The 24,592-nt window shown below is 50.0% G+C and overlaps 1 protein-coding gene across 1 annotated transcript in view; it reads right to left on the reverse strand.

Moving 5' to 3' along the window:
• Window positions 1–24,592, reverse strand: part of STK35 (serine/threonine kinase 35) — a 38,984-nt gene that overhangs the window by 8,171 nt on the left and 6,221 nt on the right. The window contains exon 3 of the mRNA XM_021688919.2: window positions 16,458–17,207. Within this exon, the coding sequence (XP_021544594.1) occupies window positions 16,495–17,207 (713 nt within the window). The 3' untranslated portion in view covers window positions 16,458–16,494. The remainder of the gene's footprint in view (window positions 1–16,457; window positions 17,208–24,592) is intronic.

The raw sequence follows: 24,592 nt of genomic DNA on the forward strand, positions 1-24,592 counted from the left end.
GCAAAGACTCTAACCAGAAAGCAACCTGGGAGGGCTCCACGGGGTTGCCTGGGGCACAGTGGAGCAGGACAAGCTGGGCGCAGGAGCCAGGCTGCAGCTGATGGCACTAGAGCCCTGCCTACCAGTGGGATGGGGGTGGGGGTGGGGGTGGGGGGTGGAGGGTCCCTCTCCTTACAGATTTTCAAGGCAAAGCTGAGACTCTTAAAGCAGACAAAGGCCATGGAGAGGAGACGGGCTCTACGCCGAGTCAACTGAGCTCGATTGGTGGCCCACTTACCACGGTGAGGACACAACGCTCTCTTGCAGCCACAGCTGACGGGCCGGCTGTACGGCGGGGCCTGGTTTACTGAGAGAAGGGGGGCGAGCTGCTGCAGACAGATGCCAGCCTTGTCTCTGCTGTGTCACAAAGCTGGGCCAGGGCAGTGAACGCGCCTACATAAAATGCGGCGGCCAGTTACCATGGAAGCTTGCAGCCTCTGAGACTTTGGTCATATTACAGCAGTGCTCATGTCCGTCGCCATTGCAGCCTTGCCTAACACTGTTTTAAACCTTTTGATTTCTCAAAGCGAGCTGCCCCAAATGCTCGTATTCAAAAGCTCGCCAAATGCACAAAAGGAAGAATTGCTGGGGCGCCTGGCTGGCTCCGTCAGTGGGGCGTGTGACTCCTGTTCTCTGGGTTGTGAACTCGAGCCCCATGGTGGGTGTAGGGATTGCTTAAAAATAAAATCTCTCAAAAACAACCCCCAAAACAAAGGAAGAATTGCTGGCAAGACCTCAGAGTCTGAGATCTGGAAGGCTCTCTGGTGACCAGCAATCCATAGGACTGCACCCCGAGTCATCCCACCAGGGTCTGAGGCCGTAGACCCATTTAAAGCCGGTCTCTCTGGCCTTGGGAAGTCATGTCTGGGGGCCTTCAGGGAGCTGGGAAGCACCTGCGCCGGTGAACAGGCACTGGCTGGCACTCCAGACAAACGAAGGGGGAACTTTTTGTCTGCAGAAACAGCCCCGGTAATTGGCAGTCGGCTACAGGGACCCCCTAACTAATTCCCTTCCTCAACTTATTAAGTGGGGATGAAGCGAAAGCTGCCAACTGCCTCAACTGGTCCCCGAAGAGACCGAGGTTCAGCTGTGGCCGCTGTGATTAGCAGACAAAGGGCTCCAGGGAGAGGCTAGGCTCCTGGGAGAAGCCAGGCTCCTGGGAGAACCCTCCTCCCCGGCCCTTTGCCAGGAGCATGCCTAAGGTGCCGTCACAGCTAAAGGGGAGCGGTTGCTCTTCCATATGGTGACCGGACAGTCTGTGGTTAGAAGAGGCAAGACTCAAACAAGGTCGTGCCCAGAGCGGTCTGTGCAAAAGGGGACCATATGGACTTCCGGTTACAGCAACCAGACCAAAGCCCGGTGTGCCCAGGGAACTCACGGGGGGGCATTGCCAAGAGGCTTGGAGCTCTCTTAGGGAAAAGCAGAGCACTGCAGATTGTTAGTGCAACGAATGACGGGCCTGTAAGGATTTGGCAAAAACAGACTGCACGAAGGCAACGCACAGAGCTGCCCGTTCCTGAGCTCTCGCCACGTGCGTGGAGTTGCACTGGGTACTTCCTATTTCTTGTGCATCTGGTCTTCACACCAGCCGATAGTGAACGTCAGTGTTAAATGAGCATCATTTAGCAGACAGGAAATGGGGACCCGGAGAAGTTAGGAGACTTGCCCAAGGTCACCCAGCTGGGCCGTGGGAGAGCTGCAATTTAAACCTAGATTTATCAACACGCCAGGTTCCGAAGCCAGTCTCTTACTGACACCAACAGGGAAATACAGGGCTCCCAATGGCCGTATCAGCTGCTGCCCTGTCTCCCTTCGCGTGCTCAGGAGGGCGCCTCTTCTGTCTCGCACCTTCTGAAGGCCAGCCCTGTTGGGTGTCGCATCTCCTCCCTCCTCCAGGGAGCTGACCGTTCTCTCCTCACCGTGACCTACTCATCGCCAGAAAGAACAGCCTTGTACACCACCATCACCCGCCTCCACTTTTTCTTCCCCAGGGTGAAGGTCACCCTCCTTAGGCTGACATTCAAGGCTCTGGGCAACTTAGTGCCATTTCGCTCTCCCACTTCACCTCTGTGTGAGCCAACCCGAAGACCTGCTCTTGACACAAATTCTCAATGTTCTCACACTGTGTCCCTTGCTTACAACACCCTTGCGTGCCTTTTCTTCAAGGGCTATCTTTTTTTTTTTTTTTTTTTTCTTCAAGGGCTATCTTAAGTCACAGGTCCTACTTGTTGCCGTTACTGACTTCTTCAACCAAAAGCCAATGTTCCCTCCACTGAGCTCCTGGGAGCACCAAGCACGGTGCCACTTACAGACCTATCCTCAGAAGCCAATGGCAGAGGGCCCTGGAGCTAGCCCTTCCTGGCCATGTGGCCGGTGGGGCACATCACTTACTGTCTTTGGAGTGGGAAGGACATCCTACCCAGGACCCATGTGAGGATGTGATGAGATAAGAAACAGAGGGGGAGAGTATGAAGTCTGCACATGGCATGCGCTCAGTAAGTCAGAAGCTAACCAAGAGGAAGTGACCCTGCCCCTTGCCCTCATGCCTTAGGATGATAAAGGCTCCAGGCTGCCCCAGGCCTGTTCTACACAGAAACAAATAAAGTGACTGTAAGCCCACCAGCAAACTGCAAAAGCTCCCAATAAGCACTCGTAAATGAGTATAAAACACGGACCTACTCTCCAGGGAAGGAGATGTGGTGAATAGGTAGGGCCAGCTTCTACCCCACGCCCCACATGTAGTTCAAACCAAGATGTCCGAGGACGGCTGAAGGACTGACCTTGAAGCCCCCTTCCACTAGCTTGATGTCAAGTTCAGGCCTTGGGGTAGCCCCTCAGCTCTTGCACTTTAAGTGCCTGAAGGCAACTGACCACAGAGCTCTCCGCACCTCTCCCCGTTTTCTCCTTAACCCAGAATAGAAAGTATTTCCCAATTCACAAATTAAAGTGGCCCTCAAAGTCAATTTTATAGCCAGCAATCATGGTCTCGATATTATATAACCATGAAAAAAACCCGGAGAGGGAGACGCGGGCGCTAGAAAGCTGCTCTTTGGCAGAACCACCAGCCTGCCCATGTGACAGGACACTGCACAGGTTTTCAGCTCGGGAAAGCAAAAGTAAATACAAAAAACAACAAAACGCTATGTTCTTGGGACATAATTATAGCAGAGTGCATATGCAAATAAAGACAGAGAAGAGCCAGACACACCAGTCACCTAATGAGAAGCTGATTACAAAGGAAAGAACAAAACACAGCAAGGCACAGTCATCAGATGAAGGCTGTGAAGGCAGCTCTGGGTCTAAGGCAGGCAGTTGGGGCTCATGAAGGTGTCCCAGGCTTAGTCTCAAATTTGGGATCCAGCGGCACCCCAAGAAGACCCAGATAATCACTTACCAAATACCCGTCTAAAGGAGAGAGGATGGGTTGATGGCCATACACCCAAGATACATCTGTGTACTTTCCACCCCCCTGGCCCCCCACAAAGCCCCTCTCCTGCCGGGTTCACAGTCTCGGAAATGGCTCTGCCCCCCAGCCCAGTGATTCGTGGAGCCACTCTGCCTTCATCTCCCTCATTCCATCCACCTGCAGTCCTCCAGCAATCTCCAAATGCACTTTAAATTCACTCTGCCCCATCCCATGTACCATCCACCCTAGCCTGTGGAACTCGACTTCCTAGCTGGGCCCCAGAGGTCCATGCTTGCCCTCTCCAATCCCGGCAGCAGAGCCAGAGTGCTCCTGTAAACACAGAACCCGACGGGGGAAGCTGATCTGAGACTTACCACCATCCCCAACGCTGGGCACGTCAGGCTCCTGCTTTTTCCTCCCAGTCTCTCCCACCTTTCCCCTACCCATTCACTGCCCAGCTGCCTGGCAGACACCTCATCCTTCAGGTCTCAGGTTCAATGGCACCTCCTCCTCCGGCCTTGGGGAGGGTTCCCTATTTTCTGTTTCCTCCATCCATACAGGCATGAAATTTAGTTTCCTCTTAGGACCAATCTCTCAAACTGAGGTCAAAGGGCCCGGAGCGTGGGGACCAGGTCTGAGCTGTCCCCGATGTACCGTAAGCACCTACCGGTTAGGCTACCAAAAAAATTAATGGGCCCCTCTGGCGTGTGTGTTTTCTTTATTGATGGGGGTGGGTGGGAAGCATCCTGAGAGACTACTTCACGCTCTGTCACCAGGGTGGCCAAGAACTAGTACGAAAAGACAACAGAACCCAAGAGCTATGGGGTGCCTCCTGCACGGCCAGCATCCTCAGGCTAGCTTTACATCCATTTTCCATTGAATCCACATGAAAATCCTATGGGGTAAATGTTAGTAGCAACCCATTTTATAAATGAAGACTCCAAGGCTCAGAGAGATGCCTAAGGTTTAGCTGGACTGAGGTCAGGGATTATCTTTGTCTCCATGGCCCAAGCTGGACAAAGAGCAGGTGCTCAATACATGTCAGGGGGAATGAACAAGTGAAGATTTCTAGTCAGGATTCAAACCATGTCCAAGACTCCACTTGGAGACCCAAGCCGGACCTGTGCATCCTGTTGCTTCCCCATTCCCTATGCCCAGCTGCCTCTCAAGTTCCCCTTTCTTGAAGGGTGAGCTCCCATCCTACAAGGACCTCACAGGGCCCTGTACTCCCCTGAGGGTACTCTGCTGGAGATCATCCCAAGATACTCACTGTTATTATGGCTCAGAAGTCTACTCTCCCAGGGCCAGGGAAGCCCATGGAGAAATTCAATTATTTTCTTTCTCTTCCCAAGAGCAGGTGGCTGCAGGACCTCACCTCATCCTAAGGACACATGCACCGCGGGGGAAACAAAGCAAGAATCAGGAGTCCCGACTCCTGGAAACTCATCCACTGTGGAACCCACAAACATGACCGGGCTGAGGGAGCAGGGAGAGAGGGGCTGAGAGTGGTCCTTTAGGTGCCCTGGTTTTCTAGACAAAAAAACCACAGCCCACAGAGAAGTGACTTGCCCAAAGTCCCGATGATAGGTAATTATGGAAGGCAGAGACAGGATTAGGACCCAGCAGGCCCCTCTTCCTAGCTCTTAAGCCTAGATCTAAGCTTTTTGAGGACCAAAGGTTAAGAGGTAAGGTATGTGTGGCTGTGTGTTTAATAGATGGTAACGTGGCAGAGTGTGCTTTTACCTTCTTTTGCCAGGGCAGCCCTCAACCCTGACCCTGAGTGTGCCTCAGTGTCACCCAGACGGCTTGCTGAATACCCTCCCCTGGTTTCCGACTCCGCAGGACTAAAGTGGGGCCAGAGATATGCATTCTGACAAGTTCCCAGCTGATGCTGCCAGTCTGGGGACCACACTCTGAGACGGTCTGTCCCTGACACTGTGTGTGTTGGGGGATGGGAGCTAGTGAGGAGGAGCAGGGAGGAGTATGGTGATAGCTTGTCAACATCTTCAAGTTCACAGGATAGAATCTTGATCTATTAAGTAGGAAACTTCTCACTCGTGACATCCTCTGTTCCTCCCACTGATAGAAAGGAAGCAGTCTTTTGAACTCTGGTTCAACTTTGCCCAGGCCACATAATCAGGCTGCAGATCCTGAAGACCCACATCTGGGTCTGCCCATGGCACCACGAGCTTAGCCCCAACTCAGTGACACTCCATGAATAGGTGGGAAGCCACAGTTCCAGAACAGCTGTCCCACAGCCACAGGACTCCAAACAAAACACTGCGCTGGAGTGATGGGCTCTCCAGTGGCTCTTGGTGCTACACCTGCTTGGTGCCTCTGCCCTGAGCATCTGAGGGCAGGGCAGGGAGGGGCCACCTGGATCACATCGGCGGTGACATCTGGATTTCAGTTTAGGCAACTGGCCTAAACTCCCAAATAACTCCTTCTAGAAGGTAAGAGTCACTGTGTTGTTTGGGGTGTGGTATACTCACACTCATTTCTGCTGCCCCATGCAAACCATTCATCAAATCCAAGTATGCAATCTGGTTACTAACAACAAATGAGTCTTTACTTGTGACTTCCAGTTTTCCTTATGTCTGTACAAGGGTGGGCTGGGCTGGTAAGGCCCATGCACTCTGCCAAGATCTGACGGCACTGTGCTTCCAAGCCCATGCCTCAGACGTGCCCCAGACCAGAGCCTTCTGGAAGGAAAGACATGTCTTGGACATGTCTGAAAAAAGCAGAAAGGCAAAAAACAAAAGGGTGCTGTCCACGATATGTAAGGGTTTCCTTTTTCTAAATGGATGGAAGTAAATGCAGAATGAGTCAACTGGCTCACACCATCTCTGTGACTTTCCCATTGGAACAGCTGACCAAAGCTAAAATCCAACACCATATACCAAAGCTGACCTGCCTTCCATCATTGCTACGGTACCAGGCCTTGGAATGACAAGGAGTCAAGGTTCCCCTCCATGAGATTACTGCCCAGGCCCCATACCCGGCTCCTTTTTCCAGCCTGGAAAAACCAGAAGCATTTTCATCTTCCTCACCATGCCCTGTGGTGTGGCTGGGTGGCTCAAATCCATCTCCCCGCACCGAGTCCCTAGATATTGTTTTCTTTTACAAAGAAACAACACACAGAAATCTGACCTGTATATGATGCAGGCTGAGTTATAGCTTTCCCCTGGCACCTCTAACTGAAAGTGAAATTCCTTTAAAGTTGGGAAATTCACTGCAGTATGTTATGCTATTGATTTATTTTAAACTTGGCTGGCAGTTTTAAGGCCTGCCATGCTTCTGCATCCTAGAGATGCGGGAGGAGGTCTCCATTTCCTTTGGTTCTGTAATACCACTGAGGACTCACTAGGCAACAAAAGGGGGGGCTGGGAGCTTATGTCGCTGCCCTAGTTTACCAAGACGGAACCCTGGGCTGTCTCCCCAGGTCCTGGGTCTAGAAGGCATCTCTGGTTCGGATTTCATGACTACAGCGGTACCCTCTCCCCTGGAGAGCTGGGTCCTGTACCCAACAAAGCCTCAGGGCGCGAAAGGCGAGTTTCTGGCGAGCCCTGAGCTGTGACCTGCTATCACCTGGTTTACAAGGTGCCACTAAACCGACCTTCAAGAACCAGCCCAAGGTGCTCCTTCCTCCCGGAAGCTTTCCCTCCGCTCCCTCCAGGCTTCCTGTATCTCTCCTGGGCCACAGCTACTACAATTAAGTCTCCATGTCATCTCCCCGTTGCTGCACGGTAAATGACTAGAGGACAACACTGGGAGGGGGCGGTTCTAGCCTGTCAACACCACCCCCAGGCAAGTACCTGCCACATATCAGGAGGGCTCTTGCTCACCAAATGCGACTTGGCCCCAACATCTTTCCACACAGGGCTGCGGGCAGCCACATCAATGATGGGCACCAATGACGAAATCCCCCGCTTTAGTCAAGATTTCATAAATGAACAGGGAGATCTGTCAGGGAGAAACCTGGCCATTACTGCTATTTTGCTTTGGGTCCTCAGTCTCAAAGGCCCGGGCTATGTTCACTGGGAAGGGGCTTCTGCCAGGATCCCTGGTGGAGGGAACAGAGACAGCAGGCTGCCTTTGGGTCACATCAGAGCCCTTTCCTCAGCCTGGCGCCTGTTGGCACTCCCTCAGTGCCCGCGCTTTCCTGACAGCCATTACATGGAGCGGGCTTCTGGTCTCCCACCTTCCAACCTTTGGGTAACTTAGACTTCTGCCTGCTGTGGCCCGCCCCCGGTTATGTGGGAGCCTCACTAACCCAGCCTCGCCTCACCTGCCCACGTGTGAGGCTATATCAGGGTGACCCAAGGGGAACCCGCACACAGGTGACCTCACCTGGAGGCGCGGACGGTGGCCCCGCTCCGGCATGCCTGTGCCCAGGTCAGTCGTCAGACTCAGAGATGCCCACGGGCAGCACCGTACACGAATACCTAAGGGGCCACCTGTATGGTGCTCCTCGGAGGGGGAGTCCACCATCCGCCTGAAAATATAAACCCATCAAAAGCTGCTTTTAAAGAGGCTGCAGGAAGCAGAAGGGAACAGTGAAATTTCCGGGCAGATACCTTGTTTGAAATCCCGGCTCTCAAAACTTAGTAAGGGGATTCTCCGCTTCCTCATCTGCAGCAGGCCGGCAGGTGGCAGTCATGCAGATGCTATGTGGTAACTGCACACGTGGTGTCAACTATTAAAAAGTGTGGGGGCGCCTGGGTGGCTCAGTCGTTAAGCGTCTGCCTTCGGCTCGGGTCATGATCCTGGGGTCCTGGGATCGAGTCCCGCATCGGGCTCCCTGCTCCGTGGGAAGCCTGCTTCTCCCTCTCCCACTCCCCCTGCTTATGTTCCCTCTCTCACTGCCTCTCTCTGTCCAATAAATAAATAAAATCTTTAAAAAAAAAAAAAAAGTGTGGAAAGTATTTCATTCAGAGCTGAAGAGAGAGGACAAGGCCTCTGCTCAGCACAAGTCAGGGGCCCCTCAAAGCAGGTTTTTACACCCAGGAGCTGTTATTGTTGGTAGAAGTGTTTGTGTCCCGGGGCGGGGGGGGGGGGGGGAGAGGAATGGGACTTGGAAGGACCCCAACCATCAGGCAGCCTTGCTTACAGCTGCATGATTACAAAAGTGATTTTGCTTTGCCCAAAGGGATGCCGTCTGGGCTAGGAGGAGCCAAGGATGCCAGGGAATAGGAGAATGTGAACCACAACAGCCCTGGGGCAGGCCTGTCCCCTCACGGATGCTTTGATGTCCTGCAGAGCTTCAAGAGACAGACTGTCCCTGGGGGCCACCCGCCCCATTACATAACCCCAGCTCAGCTTCCTCCCGTGGGTACAGCCAGAGCTGTCAGGGGAGGGCAAAGGCAAGAGCAAAAGCTGGCCCCCAGGGAGATGCCTGGCCTTCTTGACCTGGGGGAACCCCGAGAAAACACGAGGAGACAGACCAGGCCCCACGGTCTCCCTGGATGCTGGTACCTCCGGCCACCAGGTCCTCAGAGTGAAGACACAGCTAATTTCCCAGCGAGAAGAGAAGCAAACCTTCTGGATCCTCATGCACAACCCCTCCGCTCTTAGCCCTAAGGAGTGCTAGGGTGACGGGGAAGGCCAGGCTGAGACATCCATTTTATAGACAGGGATTCAAAAGAGGCTCAGAGACTGCAGATCTGCTTGCATCCAAGGATTGATAATCACCAGCTAAATACATTCCCCTCCCAAAGATCTTTCAACTTTAAATAAAACCCCTATCCCGTAAGGATCTAATCATCCGCTTCAGGGCGAGGACGGCATTTCCCTCCTTCCATCCTCTGGAAGGTTCAAGATTCCACCAGAGACTAACTGGGATGAGCCTCTGGGGTGTAGGAATCAAACCAACTCTGGTCCCTTCGGCGGTTAAGGCTTCATGGAGAAGGTGTCCTTGCTCATCCCCCCCACCCCGCCCCGTTGGGCTACCTAGCTGTTCAGCATGCTGTACTTTTCGGGGTACAAGAAACTCCCAACTAGAAGGCTACTAATGGCCATGCGCCTCGTGCTCACGTTACTCATCTCACACTCCACTCAGCGCACAACTATTTGTTGAATTCCATTATAAAAACACGTGACTGCTAGATGTTTCAATGAGGCATTACCCCATGTCAGTGGACACCAGGGACTCAGACCTGGGTTCAAATCTAGGCTTTGCTCCTTATCAGCTGTGACCTTTGGGAAGTTGAAATAATGGTCAAAAAGCACTTGGCCCCAGGGATGCAGTGATTATCAACATCTCTGGCCATCTTCAGCACTGTCGCTCTCCTTCAAAACCTAACCCCTCAGCCCCCTCCCCCACACAAGGCGAGGCTCCAGGTGGGGGGTCTCACCCCAGAAGCTCCGTTTAGTGTGGCCACCTCCCACAGGGTCCTGAGTGAAGGGCATGTGTTATGTGCTCCTGGATTTGTTCACGTCTGTCCTCATGGCTGGACAAGGAAGTCACACTCAACCGAGAGGGGACCTGAATACCTACCTATTTGTCCCAAGCTCCCAACTTCTCACGGAAAACCCGTTTCTAGTTTACCCTCCGGGGATTGTTTTGAAAACTTTGCTGTTTAAAATGAACCACATTAAGAATTTCTTTTCCATTTTTTAGTTTCCAGTATCACTTTTAACTCGACACCTATAATGTGACACAATTGGGGTATAATTCTGCCAAAAAGTAAAGAAGTGTTCTGAATTGGTTTCTACAGCTTCAATGTGAGCCAACATGCTGTTGCCTGTTAGATGAGCTGAAGCTTGTGAATCCCCAGGAGACCATCAGGGGTCCAAATAGTGGGTTGGGGACCTCCACCTCAAATCTCATAAAAACAAGAAGCATCAAGCCCAGGTCAAGGGGTCAACTCAGGTCCTCTAGCATATGAGCCCAGAGCCACATCTTTGGACCTCAAGCCAAGAATAAATATATCCTTTATTACCTCAACAATAGGCTGGATTTTTTTCCCCTCTGATGTTAGGCAGCTACCAAGATCACATATGGAACAAAGAATTATTTTCTATGACCCTTCAGGCCACACCAACATCTAGATTTCCTTCAGCTGGCCTGAGCTGCCTGCTCCAAATAAATGTCATTCAAGGACCCTGACTATCAAAGGCCCTAGTAACCGAGGCTCGTCTATGAGACAGCAAACTTGGCCATGAATGCAGACTCCCTCATCTTACAACACCCTCCCTGGCAACGGAGGTGGGCGGTGGCACCTAGAACAGCAGTTTAGCTTACCCACTTTGGGTAAGGTCTGTGGCTGGCTGGGAGGAAACACTAGGAATTATTAAACATCTTTAAAAAATGACAAATAAGGGAGAGATAGAATCCGCCATTGAGTAATCTTTAAAAATAGGTAAGTTTTCTGGAACAAGCAATTGGCCACAGTTGCCTGGAGTCCAGCTTTGTTTAAAAAAAAAAAAAAAAAAAAAAAAGCTATGTGGTAAATCCTCTGAAGCAAGGCTACTAAAGACCACTGTCTTCAGAGACAAAGAGAGGACAATACTTTCACCTCAAGCCAAAGTGTGTATCTAAAATTTAGCGTTTCGGGGCACCTGGGTGGCTCAGTCGTAAGCGTCTGCCTTTGGCTCAGGTCATGATCCCAGGGTCCTGGGATCGAGCCCTATATCGGGCTCCCTGCTCAGCGGGAAGCCTGCTTCTCCCTCTCCCACTCCCCCTGCTTGTGTTCCTCTCTTGCTGTCACTCTCTGTCAAATAAATAAAATCTTAAAAAATAAATAAATAAAATAAAATAAAATTTAGCATTTCATTTAGGCAGGTCATATAAGGCACTTTTATAACCTCCTGTGATTCCAACAACCTCAATAAGATAAACAGGATCTACCCCCGTTTAATGGATGATAAAACCCAGAGAGATAATATAACTTGCCTGAGGTCACATGGCCAGTAAGCCCCAAACATGGAACCACTCAGTCCTAGACAGCTCAGGAGGCAACACTCCTTCCAGAGGAATCCCATGTTTCCCACCCAAAGTGCATTTGTTCACTGTTGCAAAAAAACTAAAACCAGTGAGCCCTGATTTGAACACTACTCTGAAATCTACAATCCCAGATTACGGAGACCTTTCTGCATCATGCCAAGCTAGGGACAGAGTGTTGCCTATATGCAGCTGGAGTCTGAGCCACAATAACAGGTCTAATGGGAACGCTGACAAGGAGTAAGGACACACAAGTTCTGTCCCTTCATTTGGGACCTTGAATAACTCCTTCTTTCTAGATCTCCAGCTGCCCCCTACTTCAGCAGCTCCCCTTCACAGAAAATTCCTCAGGAAGAGTCATCTATACCACTGGTTCTCGGAAGTGTAGTCTAGAGTGCGGGACTCCATGAAGCCAACCCTGTTCGTAGTAACACTAAGACGTGTTTGCCTTTCTCACATCCTCTCTTAGGTGTACAATGGAGTTTTCCAGAGGTCACATGCTGAGTGACATGGCACCAGGTTAAAATCAGAAGCAAATAAGAGAACCCAGCTATTAAGGCAGATAATAAAAACATTTGCAAGAATATAAAACAATACCACTCTACTCACTAAATTTGTTTGAAAAAACATTTAAAACATTTCTCGGTTTTAATTTTTAATATTACCAGTATCCAAAGATATAACCCCAAACAAAAGCTTTTTTAGAGTCCTCAATTTCGCAAGTGTAACTGGGCTTTTAAACCAAAAACCTGGAGAATCACTGGTCAACTCTCACTGCCTCAATTTTCTTCCCTTTCATTCCCTCTCAAACCTGCTGTGGTTTGAGGGGTTCTCTTCATTACGTGCCACCAAAATTGCTCGTGAGTGCCAGTGACTTTGGCTAAAGCCAAAGGTCAATCCTCAGTCCCCATCTCCCTCAACCCACCAGCACATGGGCCACGGCCAATTACTTCCTCCTCACCGTGTCTTCACCTGCTTCCAGGACACCATATCCCAGGTCTCCTATCTCGCCGGCTCCTTTCCTTCTCCCCAACCTCACTGTGGGATGGCCCAGAGCCCAGTCATTCTTTGAACTCTCTATCCCCCCCTCTGGTGCCTTGGCCATCTCTAAATTTCTGTCTCTAGACCAGATCTCTCCCCTGAACTCCAGACTCCCAACTACCCACTCCACCTCTGTACTTGGATTTTAAATAGGCATTGCAAACTTACACATGGCAGCAAAGCCTAACCTTCTCCAGCCCAACCTGTTCCTCTCCATGTCCCTCCCGTCTCACTTGGTGGCAACTCTATCCTTCCAAGGGCTTCCAAGGCCAAAACCTCCAAGCCCTCTTTGATTCCTTTCTGTCATACCTTACATTCAATCCAGCAGGAAATGGTTGGCTGACTTCAAAATTCACCCCAAATCTACTATTCCCTCCCGGGCTCCATTGTTCAAAGCCACCATTCTCTCTCACCTGGCTTGTCACAGTAGCCTCCCATCTTTTCCCCTCCCTTGTTCCCCTAGAGTTTACTTTTATCACAGTAGCCACAACGATCCTTTCAAAAGATCAGCTATCCCACAGCTGAACGAACACGCATTCAGGACTTTCCATCCTACCCAGGCCCAAACCCCCAAATCCTTACAATGGCCTACAGGCCTACTCTAGTTGACTCCTAGTTACCTTTCTTGCTTCTTTTCTTACTACACTCCCCTCCCAGCTCTCTATCCAGCTTTCAAGCCTTTATACTGGCTGTTCCCTCTGTCTGGGATGCTCTTTTTCCAGAAATCCTCATGACTCACTCAACTCCTAGCCTTTACTCAAAAGGTCACTGTCTCAAGAGACCCACCCTGATCTCTTCCATTTAAAAGTACACCTCCAGGGGCGCCTGGGTGGCTCAGTTGGTTAAGCGGCTGCTTTCGGCTCAGGTCATGATCCTGGAGTCCCGGGATCGAGTCCCGCATCGGGCTCCCTGTTCGGCGGGGAGTCTGCTTCTCCCTCTGACCCTCCCCCCTCTCATGCGCTCTCAAATAAATAAATAAAATCTTTAAAAAAAAAAAAAAAAAAAAAGTACACCTCCACCCTCCACCTCCCAGCATTCTGATCTCCCTTGTCCTGCTCTAAGGCCCCCAGAGCACTTGGCATTTTCAAACATACTATGTTTATTGTCTATCTCCCCACCAGGATGTAAGCGCCACAACTGCAAGAATTGTTGTCTATTTTATCCACTAAAATATCTTCTGTAACTAAAATAATCCCTGGCAAATAGTGTGTCAATATGTTGACTACGTGAAATTAGCTTCTCTATCTATAAAACTTAAGTGGGGAGCAGGGGTAGTTTGGACAATAGCTCTTTCCAACTCAAGCCTCTGATTCCTTAACCAGCCAGACACAGCTCATTGACACTGCAAATGATTTGAAGCTTTTGGCACTACAAGGGTCAGCTCCTGGTTACACAGACCTGGGCCCAGGCCCACAAATCTAAATGCCCGGGCCGGGACAGGCTAGGCTAGGGTACGGATCAAATAGGCACCAGCTGACCAAGTATTGTTGTCACTAGCGGTCAGAGCCTGGGACACTCAGCAGGGCTATGTGCCTCATCTTCTCTTATGGCAACGTCACCTATTTCTCCTACCTGGAGGAATCACCCTTCTTTTAGCTAGAACTTTGCCCTGTAAACCAGGACAAATCCCAACGGTGGCTGTCCAAATGGAGACCTGATCTCAATTAGTTTTGACAACCCCACAATCCTAACCCAAATTCAGGTCTCTCCCAATGACAACCTTCATCCTACCCCAGGACAAAACTTGAATTCTAAGAGGTTTTTTTTTTTTTAAGGTTTATTTTAGAGAGAGAGCGTGCGTGCACGTTTATGGGGGGGGGGGGGGAGGGGCAGAGGGAGAGAATCTCAGGCAGACTCCACGATGAGCGGATCTCCCAGAGATCACAAACTGAGCTGAAACCAAGAGTCAGGTGCTTAACTACTGTGCCACTCAGGCGTCCCTCTAAGAGGTTTTTTAAAAGTGGAAGCAATAAGTTGGAAATGAGAAGTGGTGGCATGAAATATGACTAAAACGTGGTCTAGCCAACCCTTTCTGGGCTCTAACACGGCACTACCCCAAACCGAGCTCTGGAGAACACTCTCACTCAGTGGGCAGCAGGGCAAACTGGCCTGCCATCTGCCAAAGTGCTCAATGTTTCTGGGAAGCAAGAATTAAACCTAGTGGCTTGCTCCCGAAGTAAGTTCACTGAGAACACTACAGATGTGACCAGGCTCCGCTCAGCACTCACTGAGAGCAAACAGCACTCCGAGGGCGATGGGGGGAAAGGAAGGGACCAAGAACCCCCCCAGGCGACCGACGGCTCTGTGCCCAGGGTGACCCCTGGGATTAGCACCACCCCTCATCACCTCATCTCAAGGCTTCAGCAAATATAAGAATAGCTTATTTCCAGCTTGCCAGATTAAGACAAAAGGTAGGATGGGGGGAGGGTCATGAGGAAAATACACCTGCACTTAAATTAGAAGGACAGTGGATAAATGACCTAACCCCTTGCAGGGTGGCAAAGGGGAAACCAATTGCTACATACCCACCTGGCATATATGGGAGGAGTCAATGTTCTTGTCCCTTCTCACAAAGCTAGGCTGCCTTACTTGAAAACAAGTCAAATCTGACCAATACACCAGCCAGCCTTTGTATCTATTGCCATCAATCTCTCCCAATGTATTGCTTTCTTATGCTTCCACATCTGGCTGGCTGTCTTGCCAACTGCCTGCCTTGATGATGATCCAGGCACTCCTCCATCCTCAGTGCTACTTAATTTCCGGTTCAACAACATCGCTTTACTAGCACTGGGAATAAAATCATTGGTCCAGCTGGTCTCTCAGGCTCCAGTTCAACTCCGTTCGCATGTACCGGAAGTCCTTAACGCTGCACCCTTCTGCTCTGGTATGCACGTGGCTCCCAAATGCCTCCTAAGGTCAAATTCCAGGGTCCCCGTTTCACCTTATTTCTGAGCTTATGTCCCTTGCTCACACCCCAGACTCTGGTCCATCTCAACGACCACTGCCCTGCCCGGTACACACTTTTGGATTTTCCACCTCAGCTCTGCCTAACTCTCCTGACAGGTTACTGTCTGATTACCAAAGGTCTGCTCTCTTCACTACCCCAAACTGGCGGAGGCGCTCAAGTGTGCTAGGCTCCCTCCAGCTTCAGGTCCTTTGCAGAGGTTACTCCTTTTACCTGGAATGCTCCCCCCAATTCCCTACTCCTGCCTCAGGGCACCATCACCTAAAAGGCTAATTTCCCTTAATATCATTTCTCATTTGTCGTAAAGCACCTATGACAAATAACGATCAATGTTTCTCTCACCGGCTAATTCAACTAAGCTGCAGAATTCATGAGGATGGGGGAGCCATTTTCTGAATTTGCTCACCGCTGTTACCCCAGAGCCTAGCACAACACTTGACAAATGAAAGCCCACAATCAATCTCTTAAATAAGCAAAGACTTCCATATAAAAGAATATTCACTCACGCATTATTTACACTATCTAAAATGAAGGAAACCCATCAGATATCTAAAATAGGAAAATGCTTACATTGTACATATAATGGGACATCAATTATTGAAAACCGAACTTCCAAAGTATCACATGGGGAGATGCTCAGATGAGTATTCAAAGAGCAGGAAACAAAACTGTACCTAAATATAGCAGGTCTCAACTGTGCAGAACTGGACATGTGAATAGGAAGGATACAATTATGGATAATGTTTATTCTCTGAAAAAAATTGTCCGTTATCTCTTTTGCACATTTTCTCCAGTAAGCATTTATTAATTGACGAGAAAAAGTATTTCTAAAACACATGAGACTCTGCTCAAATGCGACGTCCCCTCAGAGAACTTTCCTATACTTTTCAGCTCTCACTCCCCCAAAGCTCTCCTCCTCAAGACTCAGGCGGGTCCTCTCACAATAAGCACTCGGTTGTCTTCAACCCTCCATCGCCCCCCAGCTCCATGGGGCCCGCTGTAGGGCCCGAGATGAAGAATCCAGTCCGGGAAGTGTGCATGCAGAACAAAAAGAGTACACTCACCTAGTTTAAAAACACTCAAGATGCTTTGCCCTGAATTTTAAGCAGCACATGTGACCTGGTCCATTCTGGTTTCAAGTTCAAAGGCATCAGGCCGGTCCTGTGGGTTAGCAGCTAACATATCTTTCAAGAGCTGCTTGATCCCCTCAGACATGGAAGTCCTGCGTTTCTGGGGGATATGCAACTCCATCTTTGGGTTTTCTAGCAGCGCCTCACCAACAGGGACGATTTCGGTCCCCTGTTTGATATAGGTCCCCAGGAGCTCCTTCTTGGTCTCAGAGTCAATAAAAGTGATTCTTTCTATCATTGCCCAGATGATAATGCCCAGGGCAAAGATGTCGGCCTTGGCTGTGTAGTGTCCCTCCCAGACTTCGGGGGCCATGTAGAAGTCTGAGCCGCAGGCTGAGGACAGCCAGTATTTATTCACATTCACATTTTTGTTGTCTTGATGGCCCTCTTTTCCTCGGGGGGCTAACCCCGCACAGACCTTGCTTAGTCCAAAGTCTGCCACCTTGAGGATGGGGGTGCCAGACCGCTCGGTGATGAGGATGTTGTCTGGCTTTAGGTCCCTGTGCACGATGTGGTTTTTGTGCAGGAAGGCAATGGCGCTTGTGAGCTGTAGCATGAAGCTTTTGTTGGTGGCTGGGTCCGGCCTCCGGGACAGGACGTACTGATTCAGGTCTCCACCTTCACAGAACTCCATGACAAACCAGAGATAGCAGGGCTCCTCGGCATAACCCAGGATCCTTTCTCCTAAATCGAAGGAAGACCGGAAAGAGCTTGAGTGCCACGGACACATCCACACCACTCTCAGACGACACGCATGCAGCACAGCGGACTTACGATGGGACAGTGGTGACCAGGCTCCCATCCGAGAGGACCAGCAAACCCCGCACGGAGCCAACAGTGCACCAAGCAGGCCCAGGTCTACTCACACGGGATGAGTCAAGGGCTAACAAGCTAAGGAATGACACAGGCTGCGGACACTGGGGTCAAGCACCTGGCTTTGGAATTACCCGGTGCCTGCTGACTGGTTCAATGAATAACCAGGAGGCAACTGCACTTAGTTCACCTTTCCAAGTCTCTGCTTCTGCCGCCACACCTGTACACAGCCATACGTCACTCACTCACAGAATACCTACACTGGCCTCTGACCTTCAAGCTGGTATTCACCCTCCCCCCCACCCCGGGGGGGGGGGGGGGGAGTAGGACGGAAATAGCCCCATCTTAAAAGGTGAAGAACCTGAGGCTCCCAGAGACTTAGAGTCCAGGGACTCCAATCCATGTGACTGGGAAGCCACTGTGTTTCATTCCAGTGCCTCTGGATCACACCCCCCATGGCTCGCAGGGCTGCTGATGAGACAAGGTCAAGGGTGCAAGAAGGCCGTAAAAATGTCTGTTAATCCTTATCAGGCAAAGGACCTCTCCTCCCCGCTCTCCTAACTTGCAGGACTCTTGTGGATGCGCCTAGAACACGGCACTACAGTTTCATTTGAGGCATATTCCAGTGTTTGCTGCTCGCCCACCGTATCTGCCTAGCACAAGTTAGGTCTGTAACAGGCCCCTCGTTCTACAAAGCTTAGTTTCAAGGAGATAACAGGTAAGTATATAAGACAGCAAGCATCTTAAGTATCTGCATTGAGGTCAACTTTTACAACGAGCAGTGACGGGTGGGTAGGAGTTGCCAGATCTGGGAGTCAGAAGGCGCAGGACCTGGGTTCCACCTACAGGACAGGCAGTAGATCAGTGGGGAGAAGCAAGAAGAGAATTCTAGGCTGAGAGATAGGATGGATAATGGGACATGTGAGAGATGTAAACAGGAAGGAAGTCTGGTGGGAACAGGAGTCCAAAGCAGACACAGAAGTTAGAATCAAGTCGTGTTGGCTTGACACTCCAGCTCTGCCTTTCAAGAAGTCTTTCCTTTTGTTGAACCAATAGAAACTCCAGGAGAGCTGGTGATCGGCATCTCCAAACAAATCCCAATGTAGCAATTAATGGCACATGGAGTCTTTCCGTGGAAGTTATTTGAGGACTATAACTGCCCCCAAAGTCTAAATAGGCAGGAGTCTTATCTTGCTGAGGAAAAGGCGGGGCCTGCCGTGGGTGGTCATATGGATCATTCAAGACTGAGCGTGAAGACGAGTCCTCTCATCCCTAGTACGGGGTCTCCATTCCACCAGGAAAACAAGAGCTACATCTCTTTACATAGCCTCTGCCAAAGCTGAGTCTACAGAAGCCACTGCTTTGGGAGTTCTAGGTTGAGGCAGGATGAAGAGAGATGGACAAGGCAAAAGCTCTGGGTTTTTGACCATGATCAGACAGACCTCACTTCCCCTGTAATTATATAATTTGTTTGTTTATATTACTCACAATCAAAGCAACACAGGTAGAACCCGTTTAGGGCAGATGGGGCGTTTTCTTTTTAAAATTAGCTCTTTCCCATCTCATAATCCTCTTTCTAGGTCACTGGCTCTGGTGGGCTGAGGCTCTTTATCTAAAAACACTGCGAAATGATGCGGTGATCTAAAGCCCAAATCCATCCCGACGCCAGAGTAGAGACCCGTAAAAAGGAGGGCAAGAAAAGGTCTGCTGGTGGTACAGCCAGAAAGGAAGTGTTTAAAAAGCCATCAAATTCCTTCTGCAAGGGCTACCATCAGAAAACAGTGCAACTTTTTCACTGAAACAGTGGGGAAATAAAGGGTGGGGAATGGTGATTACTTTATATACAAAGCTGGTAACCAGGGCAACTAAAGTAAAAAGAAAACAAGTCTGCAAAACAGACTACATTGTAAGTCCAGGTTATGAGGACCCAAGGAAAGAAAAGAAGGGTAAACAAGTGCCCTGGGGGCGGCGGGGGGCGGTTATGGGCCAGGGACTGAAAAGCTCGCTCCAGTAGGGGGGAATGAGCTGAGCTCTGGGGATGCTACAGGCAGGGGCTGTCTGTTGAGAGCAAAGTGCTGGACAGGAAGAAGCGGGCTCCGAACCCGACCCGGCATCAGGGAGCATGTCAGAATGGAAAGCCAGGGAAGGCGGCACTTGTCCCAGAGGCAAGAACCACTTCCCTGCACAGGCCAGGGCCGTGGGCTCATTTCATCAGAAACCACAGCATGGGTTTTCAGGCAGGAATCCCCTGCTGCCCACTCACAAACAGGAGAGGCATGCGACAATTCCAGTCCTTTCCTTCTGGCAGACTGCCCACCTGGGCCCCTGCCTACCTCACGATAGGATGGAGGGCACGTGGCACCTGATGCGTTTCTGTTGAGAAGCCAGCCAGGGTGAAGTCACAGGAAGGGCCCAGGCAAGAAGGTGCCGAGTCTGGGGTTAGATGACAACTCTGTGCCCTGGCTAACTGGGTAGGCTCCTAGCTCAAAGGGAAACATGGGGGAGACAGAAACGACGGGAAGGACCTTGGGCAAAGGATGGCCGAAGCTCTGTGAGCCTCTGCTGCCTCCACCACATTCACAGGGACACCGACACCACATAGTCCTGGGAGTTAAGTCACAAACAAGAAACAGATTCTGCAGGGCCTCAGATACTTTGGGGAAAGGACAACCTGACCATCAATAACCTCTCCACTGGGCCTCCGTCAAGTCTGAGGAAGCCACCGATCCCAATAAGCCCAGTGCTGTAGGCCACAGAGTGAAGTGCCAGGAAACAGGACGTTGAAATCAGAAAATGAAAGTGGATGATTTTAACATATTGCTCAGGCCGTAAATAGCTAAGCCCATGTTCTAGGCAGACCAGGTGGTTTTGAGGTGCTCCCTCCCTAGAAAGCCTTCTCTCTCCCCAAATTTCTTTCTGCCGGTGCATCTGAATGTGTACCTTCACCCCCTGCCCAAATGCCAACCTACTTGATGCTTGCCTGACCTCCCAGGTGACTTCCCTCTTCTGACTGGCCACAGCTCGTCTTCTAATTTACCACGGTGACTGCACACTGGGGAAGGGAAAGTGCTCAAACTTTCAGGGATCACCAAACCATGGTCCTGCAAGGACATGGATTCCTGCAGACACATCCCTGGGGTCCACCGGTCAGTAGGGGCTCATGAAGGTCAGGTGGTCCCAGGGAGCATCAGTGTCCATCCATCTCACAGCCGGCCCGGCAGTTGCCCAGCCAGCCTGTGGCTACCCGCAGTTTCAGGATGGAGAACCGGAATACACACGCACCAACTAGAGCAGAATCCCCACATGAAGCTTACAATGTTTTGAGTGGATAGAAACAAAATTAAATTTTATAATTCCCTTGTTTGGTACAGCCTGACAGTTCTGTAAGGTGAGAAGAGTCAAAGATTTAGCTTCCCAGAGCGAGAGAGAGATGGAGTGTTCCCTGGAAGTGTTAAGGATTTCAGGTAAATTCACCTAAGAGGCCACTGGGTTCCAGGCACTATGTAAAAGGCTCACTATGTTGAGCCGTCTCTGCTCTCTGGACGTGCTTTTACAGGTTGGCAAACTAAAAGGAAGGTTAAGTAACTTGCCCAAGATCACGGCCATGGCTGGTTGGGTAAGACCTGAGCCTCCGCTGCCAAGTCCTTCCACCAACACGATGCTGTCACCCGGGTCTCAGGGGGCTAGGAAATGCACTGTGATTAAAGAGACAGGCACACCTTCAGGACAGTTTGATTACCTTCCCTTCAAGTCCAACAGCCTGGAGACCACAGATTATACTCTATTTCAAAACATTCCATGCCACAGTTCACAGGGACACAAGAGAAAATGGGGGGAAAAAACAAGTCAAGCAGGTGTCTCCCAACAAAATGTGGCCTGCTTTGTTCAGAAACTTGAGGCCCACAGGCTTGGCAGAAGGATGAGTCGGTGTGAGCTCTGGGACAGAAGGCACCTCCTAGAAAGGGATACGACACAGCCAGGGGTTCATGAGCCTATTCCCAAGCTGCCTCCAGAAGCTGGGATTTCCTAACTCTAGTCAATCCCATTTAAACACTTCCTGGGCACACGCTGCTTGTGAGACACCAGAGATGAGATCAGCAGTCGTCCCTGCCCTCGTTCAGGTTTCTGGTCATTAGAAGCAGAATGACAGCCCACAGGGATGAGAACAAGGAACAGGGTGCAATTCCGCCCAAGGAGTGGGCAAGGTGGTTAGGAGAGAGGCAGGCTGAAGATCACTCAGGGGTGGCCCTTGGGCAGTGTCTCCCAGGATGGAGAGTGAGCACACCACACATGGGGTGGGAGCTCTCAGCTCGGGACCCAAGTCATCTGGGGTTAGCACATAAGAGATGTAGCAGGAGACGTGCAGAAAGGAGGCTGAAGGTGAAGCTGCTGGAGTCGGGTCCTAAGAAACGGGGTCTGGCAGACTGAAGGATTTGAGCTTAAGCTCTAAGAAATGGGAACTAAAAGTTCTTGACATGTTTTAGAACGATACCCTGCTTACAGAGTCTTAAGTCACCAAGTTTAAGACCTACCATCTAAGTAAGACATACAGGCTGCTAAGAACACTACCGCACACAGCTGCTTACACTGGGTTCTGATCGCCAAGATGCGGCCACATGCAAGAGCAGGTCTCAGAATCCCTCCTACAAGTTCCCTCTGCAGGCATGAGGAGTTAGAGATGGAAGACAGCCTGGGAGCTAAGAGATTCATCAGGAGTTTTGGAAACCCCAAGAAGTGAGGACTGGCAAGGGAGAGATGGGGGGGGGGGGGAGATCTTGAATCAATAGAACTTAGTAACATCAAATGTCCTCTGTGACAGGAAGGAAGCATGGAGAGAGTACTCTAGCCAATCCTCTCTTCTTACTCCAAACCCCTATCTACTGAGACCATAATTACATCCCCTTTTACAGGGGAGGAAACAAAGGCTCAAGAATAATTACTTGCCTGTGGTCTCACAGCTAGTAAGAGACGGGCCCAGGCTCTACAGTCTGGATTCCTAACCATGATCCTACAGCCTAGATGTTCTACGGCCCACCGCTGACACAGATTCTTTGTTAAGTTCACAGACATATGCCCCCAAGGAGTTTCATGTTCACCAAGTCCCTCGTGTTGATAGCCCAATCACACGAACTGCAGGTTCATTTTTCAGTAGAGCACTAATTAGGATTTTGACTTTAATGTACCAAGTTCAGCAGTATGCATCACAAGTCTTAAAATTGCTCAATCCATTGGACATAAAAAAACTCACTCTAGGAATTTATTCTAAGAAGAGTACCAAAAACACAAAAACCAGAAACGAACAAGACCCCTATCACCGACAGCAACAAAAAGGGCACAGCAAGCCCCTGAGGCACCCAGAACGGGTATCCTACACAACAAAGTAAAAGTGAAGGATCGGAAAGAATGGTCCAAGAAGAATTAGTGGTTAATTACAGTATTGCCACTTGGCTGAATGCTTTAAAGGGCCATGTTATACTTCTAATTTACTTAAACAAAAAGTCAAAAGAGGAGGTCACGTAACAGGTCAGAAGCAAGTTTAATGTGAAATGGAAATATAAGTAGAATATAAAATTGTAATTTTAAGAAAAAGGGTTAGGAAAAAAAAAAACCTAGAAAAATGAACTCTGAATTCATTATGACTACAGCCAGCCGTTTTTGATTAGTTAAAAGCTATATATTAATATATATATTTTAAAGAAGTGGCTCAGCTGACAATCAGTCCTGAGAAGCTGAAGACAAGGACCCTTCCCAAGACAAGCTCTTCTTCCAAAGAAAGATGAGCACACAGACCAAGCCCTGGTCCCCGTCTCAATGACCTTGGGCTGTGTCCTGTCACTATAAAGAGGCTGGGTCCAGTATCAACACACAGGGTGTGTTCAAAGTACTTCATGAGATTAGTCAAATGTCACTGTGCACTAGACAATCAACCCCTTAGGGTGGCTGCCAAGACAAGATACAGTGTCCTACAGAGGCCAAGAGGCCAAGAACCTGCAGGCCTAACAGAAAAGACAGGATAAGGGCTGCGGAGCCTGCCAGGCCCAGGGTCGGCACCCCCACTGTTCACTTCCATGGCTATGTGACCCTGGGCGAAGGTCTTAAGACCCTATGAATCTGTTTCATTATCCATAAATTGGGAGACATCTACCTGACCGGGCTACTGTAAGGCCTAACTGTGATACAGGAAGCATTTTGCATGGTACCTGGACACCGGAGCATACAACTACTGGGTGTTAATTATGTTAATATGTCTGGACACCAGGGGCAGCCCTTGGGCAGTCATAAGGCAGCAGCAGGTCAAGCACACGGAAACTGGAAGGAGCTTCTGGATGTACATCTGGAACCTGACCCTTCACTGGTGGTACTGGACAAGTTACTTGACCTTGATGGATCTGGATTTTCTCCCGTGTAAGACAGGTTATGAAAACACCCAACTTCAAATGGAGGATTAAATGAGCACAAACATGAAAATACTGAGCCTAGCTATTAGGACTGGAACATTACAGGGGTCTTGTTAAAATGCAGACTCTGCCAGCCAAGCAGAGAGTGGGAAGTAACCCCTGGCGGCCCTGGCCCATTTTCCTCTCCACATGCGAGGGCCTTCCCACTTAATCTAGGCCTTACCTCTGGCCAGCATTGCTTCTGTTTACCCTTTTACAACTCATCCTTCCCTCCCCGCAACTTAGTCCACATTCCTGGCAACCGTTCCCCTACAGCACCTCTCAGAGGCTGCGGTGAAGTAACATCTGTGTTCTGTCCGTCTCCGCCATGAGCCTGTGCACGGTGGGAGGAAACCAAGTCTCTGCACTCCTCTCGGTCCGCCTCACACACAGCAGGGGCTCAATAATTGGGTGAAATGAAACAAGAGGAGAACTGTGAGCTGGAGGCTTAAAAAAAAAAAAAAAAGACACAGGGAAAGTTCTAGTAGTAGGCATGTAGAATGTGTATGTTAAAAGACAACGAGGTAAGGATCCAAAATTTTGGGGTCACTAAGGACCCCACCCAAAGGCCAAATCGGAGTTGAGAGTGAACTGATGTTTTATAGGAAGCTAAGCAATTCTTGGAAATTTACACTATAAAAAGCCTATCCTGTGCAACCCAATTAGCCAAAACTCTCGTTTAAGCCAAGGGTTGTTCCTGTCTCCTGAGGCTGATATCTAAAATCCCCAGTGCACACAGAAGGCAGGCAGGCAGCAATAAGAGAGAAGTCTGCATGGTTGTCTCAAGATACTGAAGGGCAGACCAGAAAGGAGGAACAG

The sequence above is a fragment of the Neomonachus schauinslandi genome, chromosome 10, assembly GCF_002201575.2.
Source record: "Neomonachus schauinslandi chromosome 10, ASM220157v2, whole genome shotgun sequence".
NCBI classification, from domain to species: domain Eukaryota; kingdom Metazoa; phylum Chordata; class Mammalia; order Carnivora; family Phocidae; genus Neomonachus; species Neomonachus schauinslandi.